The following is an 11,885-nucleotide window of genomic DNA, read 5'->3' on the forward strand; positions in this document are numbered from 1 at the left end:
GACGTGTGTTTTACTGAGTTTACTGGAGGAGCCAAACGGTCTTCGGTTCGAGAACGTTCACTTGTATTCCAAGTCGTTGCAACAGCCAAAGTACCAGTGCCTAGCAACTGTTCTACAATCTGTGGATGGTCTGGAGTATTTTCCGTTTAGCGATAATACCGATGTTGTACCTCCAAACGAAGCAAAGCCTAATTCCGTGTTTGTGTTCGACGATGTAATGTGCGAGAAACAAGGCATAATACAAGAGTACTTTTCCATGGGCAGACACGCCAAGGTAGACTGCGTTTACCTGTGTCAGACGTACGGTCGTATTCCAAAACATCTCCTACGAGACAACGCGAATGTCATAGTTTTGTTTCGCATGGACGAACTTAATTTACGCCACGCTTATGACGATCACGTAAACACCGACATGACATTTCAGGAATTCAAAGACATGTGCTCCTTGTGTTGGAAAGAAAAACACGGATTCCTAGTCATCGTAAAGGACTGGCCTCTATATAAGGGCAGGTACAGACGAGGTTTCGATCAGTTTATCACCAAACATGAGTCATAGCATTTCGAAATTCGGTCGTAGCAGTCGAGACTTACGTACTGCTCTCAAGTCTCATGACGACGTTATCCGCAAATACATTTCGCTACTGGCTCAAAAAGTAGACGGGGTGAAAAAGGAATTACTTGAGTACCTCGTAGCCATAGACCAGCGCGTGGAAGCTTCGGATTCTCGCATTCGCGACATGATCGAAGTATCGAATGCACAAAGACGTGAAGATCTGAGGACTTTTCAAAGTAGTCTGAAAACATCACTATCTCAATCGTCAACAAATTCAGATTTGGCCAAACACAAGAAAGAAGTTTCTGCGAACGAATAAAAAAGTATATAAGGAGGTCTTGCAATAAGTTTTCAGCCAGTACAATGTCGGACCTGGCCAGTGACCTTCATCGAGCTATACAGTCTGTTCGCGAAAAATATTTACTTGCTAGACGAACCAGACTTGCACGTGAGATGGAAAATGAGGAGCTATTTAAACCAATCACTAGTCGCCACGACGAACTTAAAAACAAGGAAGAACCAGCCTTCATTGTGAAGACAGAAGTTGAAGATGAAATGCCGACTGTAAAGAAGAGAAAGTATGAACCAGATCGAGAAGAGGACTTAACAAGTACAGAGTCCATGCACAAGAAAAAAATACCGAAAAAATGACATCAAGTTAATGCAATGGTCTGACTATACCTGATATCGTTTACGAGCCGAAATAATGACACGACCTACGGAGTGTACAGAAAACATAATAAGTGGTTCCTCGGTGCTAAAGAAATAGACTTTCTACCAGGAAATATCGTGCGCGTAGCAGAGTTCAAAACGCGCGGGACTCCGGGTCTGTACGAATTGCTGTTTCGCAGGGAACCTAAAGGATATTCTCACAACGACTTACAAGAGTACAAAAAACTGCTAGAGCTAACCAATGCACATTTTCGCGATAAATATCCAGATAGTGGTGTATATAAAGACGAAGATCATGAAAAAATGGACATTCTCGCTAATTTCTTCAGTGAACTAACAATACACGGAGAAGGTTTAAAAAAGCTAGAAAGTGGTCAGATATTTGACTATGTATATTGGGACGATCCTAATGAATTAGTTGATCGCCTTAGAATTCTACATGCTTCGCTTAGTGTAGGAAACTATTCGCACATCAACGAAATAGTCTCCGTACTTGAAGAACTGAGGGAAGCCGGCTACATACAATGAGTTGAACCGGAATCGCTCGCGAACTTCATGCTCCTGCTAGACGAAAATACCTTCGTCGCAAAGTCATAGTTCGTGGAATTGATGATTTATTTCAGGCGGACCTTGTTGAGATGATACCGTATTCCCGATTGAATAAAGGTTTCAAGAACATGTTGACAGTCATCGATGTTTATAGCAAGTTCGCTTGGGCTAGACCTGTAAAATCAAAGACTGCAACTGACGTAACCAAGGCCATGAACAATATTTTGCATGATGGACGTGTACCGTCGCACCTGCAAACAGACCTCGGGAAAGAATTCTACAATGCAACCTTCAAGGCTTTGATGAAGAAGTATGGCATCAAACACTACTCTACATTTAGTAACGTCAAGGCCTCCGTTATCGAAAGGTTTAACAGAACTTTGCGTTCCAAGATGTGGCGACAGTTCACGGCTAACGGAAATTACAAGTGGCTTGACATCTTGTCTAAACTAATAAGCGAGTATAATTCCACGGTGCATTCTACCACGAAAATGAAGCCAAAGGACGTAACGGACAATCGCCTGCTTCAAACAGTGTTTTCCAACACGAAGAAGAAAGATCCACGAAAGCGTAAAGCTAACGTCGGTGACATTGTGCGAATCTCCAAGCAGAAAGGTATCTTCGAGAAAGGTTTCACTGCAAACTGGAGTCCCGAACTTTTCCGTGTGACACATGTTCGTGAATCAGAGCCTAGGACCTACTACCTCGAAGATTTGGACCACAAACCTATCCATGGAGGCTTCTATGCCGAAGAGATTCAGCCTACGTTGTATCCCGATACGTACTTGGTGGAGAAGATTATAAAACGAAGAAATGGACTGTCCTACGTCAAGTGGTGGGGCTTTCCACCTCGCTTTAATTCGTGGGTGGCAGATGCAGATGTCGAGAAATCCACAAAACTTTAGTAATTTGTCTGTGTATTTTTTTGTACTTGTAGTAGTGTATTGAATTTATGTAATAAATTTTTTTAAAAGAACTTGTGGTGTTTTTATTTTCTCAAACCTAACACTTTTTTAGTATTTTTTAAGAATATTAAAGTTGTTTTGTATCGGCCAGGGATCGAACCAAGGACCTAAGTCGATCTAATCAAACATTATATGGATTACAAATTTATTTAATGATTTCTGAACTTTTTCCCGGATCTCTAGCATTAAAATTACACATTTCCAATATGGTGGTCTTGATGTCTGATAGGATGGTGGTCGTAGAGGATTTAGAGTATCTTTACAAATGTTGAACATGGTTTATTTAAATTATTTTTTTTACATAAGATTAAACATTATTGCAACGATCGGGTATCGAACCGAGGACGGGAATCGATCGAATCAATATGTAAATTAATGAGTGATTTATTTAATGAATTTTGGAACTTTTCCCGAATTTCTAGCTAAATAATTACGGATTTTCAAGATGGCGGCCAAATGACAAGATGGCGGGTGTCACAGTAATAAATTATTACTGCACTCTAGCGGATACGAATTAAACTAACATGTCATCGGCGCACTCTAGCCGACGATACAATGATGATGGCTTCCAGCATCGAAGACAAGATGGCGGCCATGACGTCATACTAGATGATGAAAAAAAGTGGTGGGAGTCAGTCTGCCAGCACCCACCACGAGGGAAGGATCGGTCGTCATTTTTATTTTTTTGCATTCGTCGGGTTCGAACCGAGGACTCCGATCTCCGTGTCTAAAAAGTATGCTTTTTAAATATTTTTATTAAATTTTTATTATTTGAATTTTTTTAATAAATTTTAATTTTTTTCTATCAAAATCGGATAATAAAAAAGTTAAAGATGGCGACCGTAACGAAAATTGCAACGGTGACGACATAATCCAAGATGGCGGTCATGGTATCCTTATTCCTAGAAATGGCTTAACTGAGGCTTGAGTTAAGGATGCTTAAGCCAGTTTTAGGAATTTTCAGCCGCTGGGATTTTTAAGGACTAAAAACGGGAATTTTTCCCTCCAAACGGGAAATTTTTCCCTCGAAATGAGAAATTTTTAATTTGTTGAATTTTTTGAGATTTTTTGGCGGAACTTTTTTCCACAGAAATGGAAATTTTGGCGATTTTTGAGGAATTTTGGGCAAATTTTTCCCAATTTTGGCGGATTTTGGCGATTTTTGAGGATCAAATTCAAGGTCAATGTCAAAGGTGAAGGTCACAACCATCCAAGATGGCCGCCGTGACGTCACAATCCAAGATGGCGGACCGACAATCACAATCCACCGCCTGGCGCCTGATCTAGTACCGGCTATTATATACTACTCTGGAACTTAAATTTAGATGACGGTTTTCAAATTTATCTCAAGAATTTTCGATTTTTTTTTCTCTAATGGATTATACCCCGGTTGATTTTGTTAACTCCAATGATCAGATTCCGGTCTTAATTGCGTCATTATGAGCCAATACATTTTTCTAATGTTTTCCTCTACTTAAAATTTGAAAACTCCATTGAAATTATAAGGAATTTACCAACACTAAAAAATTACGTGCAATAACAATCACATTATTCTTTTTTTTCATTAATGTGGATATTTTTCACGGATACCGGCCAGAAAAGGACACTAAAAATGAAAAGCGTTGCCCGAGCCTGGAGCCTCCCCTGCTCGGCCAGGCGTGGTCACCGCGCGAAGCCAGTCTCTGTCCAGCTGATGGGCTTTGGAATGGTTGCCGGGCGCCCAAACATCTTGGGGAAGTGTAGTACACAGGCTGTCCATAAAATAACGTCCTAATTTCAATAGTATATTACAACTGTTTAATTTAGACTTTTTACAACAAATCAAACATCAAATTAACGGCTAAATAACCTAGTTTTACTTACAAATGTCCAACATGTGCACCTTTAGTTATACGGCTCACATCCAACCTAAAGTCCAATTGTCCCCACACTTTGGTCAACACGTCCGGAGTAATGGATGCAATAGCCTCTTCAATTCTGTGTTTCAACTCTGGCAAATCATTAGGTAGCGGTGGAACGTAGACACGAAAAAATCGCGTGGCGATATGTCAGGTGAACGTGGAGGCCAGAGAAAAAGAGCTCTGTCGTCTCGACCATTACCGACCAATCCAACGGTCAGGGACTACGACAGTTAAACTTTAAACGAAAAGCACGTTTAGCTGAAATTGCAGATTCACTCTTACCAAATTGCAGCACACAAAACGCTTTACGTTCGGGAGTCGCCATTTTGCGTAGGTGGCGCTGCAAGCGAGAAAACACTCTACAACGCTTACTGTTGATACTATTAAACTATATAACTGGGACATTATTTTATGGACATACTGTATTTGCATTGTGGAAAAAGTTTTGAAGGGCAGTATTTCATTGAAACGAATGTGTTTAACGACGGGAATACAAACGTAAGTTTATTAACCAACATCAGGCTTGGTCAAGCACCGTTCCCGCAAATTTTTAAGATGTTGCAACATCGCGATGGCGAAGACGTTGAATTAAAAATCCTGTCCCAATGTGAGCAGTAGTCGGTTGCAAGGAGAGAATTGGTTTAATACAATTTTTTTTTTTTTTTAGATATATGCAAATGCAATTTTGCACTGGATGTCATGAAATTTTTTTTTCAAGAATACAAAATAAGAAATGAAAATGAAAACATAAATTCACAGAGAACAAGCCTAAATCAGCTGATGTCGCACTGATAGCCCCAACGATGAAACTAAACAGGTTTTGTAGACAACACGGACAAAAAAAAATTCAACCTTCAAATATTAGATTGCGCAAGAATCTGATGATGGTATTTAGTCATTTAAATTAACAGCACAGGCAAACTAGGCTAACAACGACGAGACAGTTTCAACAAGAGCAGAAAATGTAGACAGACAACAAACCTGGACAACGCAGCAAATATACGAACACCTAAGTTGTTCAGGTTTGATGTCTGCCTAGATTTACTGTTCTTGTTGAAACTGTCTCGTGATTGTTAGACCACTGTGTTCGTTTGTGCTGTTAATTTTTGTGGAGTATATTCCTTCCACGGAATTCATGTGCTGTTTGATATTTAAATTTTTATTGTGTTCGTCTGTGCTGTCGTCATTGTGTTGTACATGTTTAGTTTAATCGTTGTATCTATATGTTTTACATCAGCTGATTTAGGCTTCTTCTTTGTGGTTTTTCATGTTTTAATTTTTATTTCTTATTTTGCATTCTTGTATTATTTCCCATGACAAAAAGACCAAAACAGCGAAGGCATATGTCCAAAAAATTGTATTAAATTGAAATTCCCCATCGCATGAATCATTTAAAAAAAAAAAACAGGAGAATTGGCAGCGACGACGAAGGAATGAACGGACAGAGAGAAAGTGACCGCGTTTTCCTGACATATTTCAAACTTTATTGTTTTTAATTTTAAACAAACCAAAACTTTGCCAATCCCAAAACCTGAAACGTTTCGTTGCACAGTTCAGTGTTGTGTACAGACACGTTGGTGAGGAAAACAGTGTTGGAGTACCAAGAAGCTCTGCCGCGTTGTAGGCGGGTCCGGAGCGAGACTCGCCCGGCTGTTTGGCTTCTGTTCTCGAGTGTTCTGGGGCCTGCGCGTCTGCGCCGACGCGAGGGAGGGTGCAGTGCGCAGGGCTGAGTGCGCTCTCGACCGCTTGCAGGGAACAAGGAGAGAAAACAATCCATCCTGGACGTTCCCGAGAAGCCGCCGGGGTGCAGTAGTCCCTCCGACGACGAGGACCGCGGCAGGTCAGTGGCTGCCGTGGCGAACATCTAGTAGTAGCCTGTGGTGAACATCTAGTAGTAGCCTGTGGTGAACATCTAGTAGTTGGCTGTAGTGAACATCAACTCGGAAGTAATCAAAATATCTTGCAACTTAATTTTAATTTTTCCCTCCTCCCATGTTTTACTTACAAAACAACTGTCGAACAATCTTCTAAAGAATATATCAACTCTATTAACTGCATTAATTTAATTATTCACTGTCGTGTTTTTTTAATGTGCGAATAGGAGCACGAAAATATGTGACGTTGATTTGGTTTTGAGTGCATAGAGATATGACAAAATTATGTGCTGAGGGTTTTCTTTGTATATAGATATAGTAAGGAACATTTTGATCACGAACAAAGCATTTGAGATCGTCGTCACTCTGAAGTGCAAAAACTTCGTATGTCAGAAATTTAATTATTTTTTATTGCTTTATATAGAATTTTGTGATTTATAGGAGGTGAAAAAATCTCAAAAGTCATCGGCTGAGCCAACAATAGGTAGGGCCTACAGACGAAAGTCCAAAGATTCTATGTGTTTTTAACTGCAAGCTAACGTAAGCAGGTTTTAGACATTCGACCGTTTGCACTTTAAAGGTCGAAATATATTGTTGGTGGTTTGCTTCAGATACAGCACATAAAGGCATGCAATTTTTCATTTATGAAAAAAAAAGATGCAAAAAAACATGCAGAAAAGACATGAGCAGAGATTGAGGTAGGTGTTTTTTGTTGCCGACAGGATGTGAATAGAGTGGGGTAGGTATTACTGGTGCAGACAGGATGTGGACAGATAGATACATATATATGTTTATGTAGCGGACATTATGTTGAGGTCGGTCCCACCGGGAAAACACACCATTCAATGCAAGCTTCAACACTGGTTACCAAGTTTACACACACAAAATTCCAAAGTAAACAATATGTGCCCAAATGGGGCCTAACCTGCATGTTAGGAATCAAAATCAAAGTAAAATATATAACCTAAGGTGTAGTTCTTCTCAAGGTGGCAGAAGACAACATCAAGAAGTAGGTTAACTATATGGGTTTTATTATACTCTTCAAAAAGCAAAACATTTATGACAGTAAATAGATAATTAAACATAATAATTATCATGTTTCTACTTTATAGGTTGTTTGAAAACCACACAATCTGAAATATAGTGCACATTATTATAAGCCAACTAGGCAAAAACATTTATGGCTGTATATATCAACATGATTATAATGGCCAAAAGATAAAAATAAATATAATTTAACTTAACACAGGTGATTGGAGAGCTAATGAAAAGAAAACTATTAATTGAAAGAAATATGGCCGCCACAAGAGCATTTAAGAAACTCTTTAACACTTTAATTATAACCAGAAATACATCGCAAGAAAAAACAAACTAAGGCCAAACAATGCCACATCAAAAAAGTTACAACTACCATTTAAATATTAAGTTCAACAACAACTACATCATTTAGATTTTACTGCTGGCCATTACAAATACTTAACTCTCCAAGCACCCTCTCTTTCTCTCTCTCTCGGCGTGTATTATTCCTCCATGGTCGGCTGATGGCCCTGCTGCTCCATAACTGCCCAAAACACGAGTTTATATCATATATATACTCTAAATATGCCTCCCTACCCCTTAATTGCCTCTCAATTCTCCAGGAGAATATCGAGTTTTAGAGAATGCTACCGAAAGTTCTGGAATGAGCTTCACTACAGTCAAAACATTCGATACGCTGAAGCGTCTTGGATATTTCTTCTTTTTCCTAAGAACTTGGTTGGTATACCCCTGAGTTTTGAGCCGTTTAGGGAAGGAACCTTGATGTTTTCGCTTGAAGTGCTCAGTACTCACTAGCACAGAGCAGTACCTTATCTATGACTTGTGATGGTCATATTTATGATGTAATACCCTCATAAATGTAAAATGGTAAGGTTAGCGTTTCTCGTGTCCTTAAATGATTTTAAATTCAGAAAATAAAACATCAAACGTCTTGTGACCAAATACACACGGTCACAATATGACCAGAGAGTGTGTTGGATGTTCATGGTGCAGACAGTGAAGCAGAAAGGGAAGTTGCTGATGTTGGGTGCAGAGAGGAGGCGGAGGAGAGGATTTCCTTGGGCCCTGGCCAGATCCATCCCAGGGGATACCGGCTGACCTGCAGTCAAGGCCAGCTGAGGCTGCGGCTGCTGATGACCAAGGGACAGCTGGAGGTGGAGGTGGTGTGCGCTCTGGGCATACCTGGGGAGGGGCGGGACACTCTGCCAGGTGAGTCTCGCCACCTCGTGCACACGTGTCAGCGAGCCGATGTCTCCTAATACTGCATGTTTCATGATGCAAGGAACAAAAAAAAAAAAACGAGAATTTCGTTGTTTAAATACTTCGCCTGTACCTGTTTCAGTATTTTTTTTTTCGCAGATTTTTTTTTCCAATATAGTAAAATAATAAATTTTATTTAATTTCTTGTATGGTAAGTTCTAAATTACTAAACCCACGGCTTATGCAGTATGCAAATTAAAGTAAATATGCTTTATTCATTTCCTCTTTTCCTGAAACTGTATTTTTTTTTAGTTTAAATTTTTAATAGATTTTGCAACAATAATTTATATTACGCTAAATCATTTGTTACATGAAGATATTTTTTTATTAATAATCATAATTATCATAACAAACACTAAAATGGTAAAATTTCCTATTTAATTTCAAGTTTTGAGTGATATATTTTTTTTTGTTTCACTACAATTTCTAATTTTACTAACTAAATATTGGCTAAAATTCATATAAAGCAATTTTTTTCCCAAAAGCATGTAAATTGCCTTTATTACTACTCATAGATGTAAACTTGATCAAAACTGGTCCCATCAAGTTTTTTTTTTAATAATTGTTACAATTGGGAAGATCGATTTAAAACAGTTTTATAAAAGATTATTTTTAATTCATTTTCACAAGTACAAAATGAAATGTTTTTGTCACTGAAAACATCACAATTAGTATAAAAATTATCAATTAATCCTTGAAGACATAACACAGTAGTAGTATAGGTTGGTTCCTCCGGGCACTGGGTTCTGGGTGTGGTTTGTGGCGGTTTCTGCTGCCTTGGAATCTATATCTTCGATGACTTCACGGCGGCCATCTTGGATGACATTGACATTTGACTATGACCTTGAAATTCGACCTTTACCATTGACCTTGACCTTGGTGGCCATCTTGGATCCGCCATTTTTAAATAGAGTGCCCCACTCACTCTTGATGAAATTTTCGTCACGGCCGCCATATTGATTTTTTTCTGTTCCGCTGGAGGCCGCCATCTTGGATATCGTCAAATTTGTTTCTGTTATTTGTTCCTAGAGAGCGCCAGCGTCACAAGGTCACAAGGTGTTGTGGTGTTCCGCAGACACGTACGTGAAGACGTACCTGCGTGACGGAGACCGCTGGCTGCAGAAGCGCAAGACGCGGGTGGCGCGCCACAGCTGCGAGCCGCAGTTCCGGCAGACTCTGCGCTACTCTGCCTGCGACGTTCTGGGCCGCGGTCTGCTCGTCATGCTGTGGCAGAGCCAGAAGGGCTGGGAGCACAACACGGGTCTGGGTGGCGCCGAGATCGCCCTCGACCAACTGCAGCTGACCCAGCCCACCGAGGGCTGGTACCCGCTCTTCCCCATACACAGCCTCGGCTCCGACTCCAACGACTCGCCATGACAGCCACCCTCCTCTGGCCAGCTCCTCGCCGCTCATCTCCTTCCTAGGGTGACTCCAGTCCTGGTCCTGTTGCACCTGGTGAGCCTAGTCGAGTCCTGCTGCAGCTCCACTCTGCGCTCCTTCCTATGGGGTCCTCGTCCTTCCGTAGCCTTCATCTCCATCTTTGAGTGTGTCCTCCCAAGAGTTCTTTCAGCATTCTTCAGTCTGTTGTCAACACCGTGTCCTCCCAAGAGTACTTACTGATCTCCAGTGTCCTTTGAAGTTCTGTACGCAACTACTTTGTTTTGTTTATATTGCTCACTTAGTCCTCGAATTTAAGTTCTGCTCTTCATTGTAAAACGTCTCGATTCCACGTGTCAAGATTCATGAGACGTCACACTACCAATATTTGTCTCATTTCTTACTGCTATTGCTCATGGTTCAATGTGTCTGCATCAATTAACCTGGTAGAGTCATGTCACATCAATTAATCTCCCCTCTCCCCATCTTTTCAGACATTCTACTCCTTCGACACTTATTTCTAAAGAAAAAAATCAAATGCTCTATGCCATAGCCAATGTTCTCCTTAATTCTTTTAGCTTAAAATGTTATAAGATTATCTCAAAAGTATCAGTCATCTTCTTAATAGGATTCTGAAGCCACGCTGCTCATGAATGTGTATTTCCATTACCTTTTCTGCATGTATCTACATTAATGTACTCAGTGCCACTACGCCAAGCATCAACTTGGTTTATGCTGCCTCCAGCTCATATCAAGCTCATAAAAGTTACATTCCCCTTTTCCCATACACGACATCATTTTCTCTAACGGTGAACTTGTGAATCTCTTTTTCTCACACTGCGTCTAAATCCCGTCTCAAGGAAACACTGCGGTTATTTTTACCTCAAGGAACCTTCCACCTTGATCGTGGATGCGATCACTTAACATATCTTGCTAAATATAACTCATTTCAATCTTAAAACATGTTTAACAGTCGTTAACCGCCATTCATCCATCACTCTGTAAACCTTTTCGGTCAATTTTTTTCCCAAGAGAGTGTTTTAAACAAATATTTCACATTTGCCTGTCTTCTGTGATTGCACTTAACACTAGATTCTATTCCTTCCTTTAAGTCACTTTACATTGATTCTTAGGTATTTCCTCGCTGAACGCTTACTAACCTATCCTGTAGTACTTAATGATTTCCTTTATATTTGTCCATCTAGTAAGCGAATAAAACACTAGATATGTGCTTTTAATTTTATAATGAATATAATTATCGGTACTTACTGCATGTAAACATTTGAATGATTTCTTGTATATGTCGTTGTTAATGTATTTTGTGTCACAAAGGCATTTTGGGAATGTTTTACTAGAAAGTTTTTTAATCATAAATATTTATTCAAATAACTACTAAACAAATGTTCCAAATTTGAGCAAACTAACCAAATTTTAAAATATATCTTTCCTAAATTTACTTTAAAACTTTAAGATCATAATACATTTTATATATTACGCGAACTTATTCCTTTTAACACTTTTTTTTTTTTACAAATTTGACTGAAAAGAGAATGGTTGTAAACCAGTTTTCGTTATCACAAACAATCATACAGAGATTTACTAACTTTTAATCCATGACAAATTTAAGATAATAGATATGAAGTAGACATTATTCCGAATCTTCTCTCAAAAATTTGTTTGAAATTGATATTTTGTT

The 11,885-nt window shown here is 39.4% G+C and overlaps 1 protein-coding gene across 1 annotated transcript in view; it reads left to right on the forward strand.

Annotated features, from left to right (window-relative positions):
- LOC134530920 (regulating synaptic membrane exocytosis protein 2) overlaps nucleotides 1-11,034 on the forward strand; it is a 350,617-nt gene extending 339,583 nt beyond the window's left edge. The window contains exons 22-24 of the mRNA XM_063366274.1: nucleotides 6,393-6,480; nucleotides 8,586-8,761; nucleotides 9,888-11,034. Coding sequence (XP_063222344.1) covers nucleotides 6,393-6,480; nucleotides 8,586-8,761; nucleotides 9,888-10,189 — 566 coding nt within the window. The 3' untranslated portion in view covers nucleotides 10,190-11,034. The remainder of the gene's footprint in view (nucleotides 1-6,392; nucleotides 6,481-8,585; nucleotides 8,762-9,887) is intronic.
- The last annotated feature ends 851 nt before the right edge of the window (nucleotides 11,035-11,885 follow it).

Source organism: Bacillus rossius, chromosome 1 (genome assembly GCF_032445375.1).
Source record: "Bacillus rossius redtenbacheri isolate Brsri chromosome 1, Brsri_v3, whole genome shotgun sequence".
Classification (NCBI taxonomy): Eukaryota; Metazoa; Arthropoda; class Insecta; order Phasmatodea; family Bacillidae; genus Bacillus; species Bacillus rossius.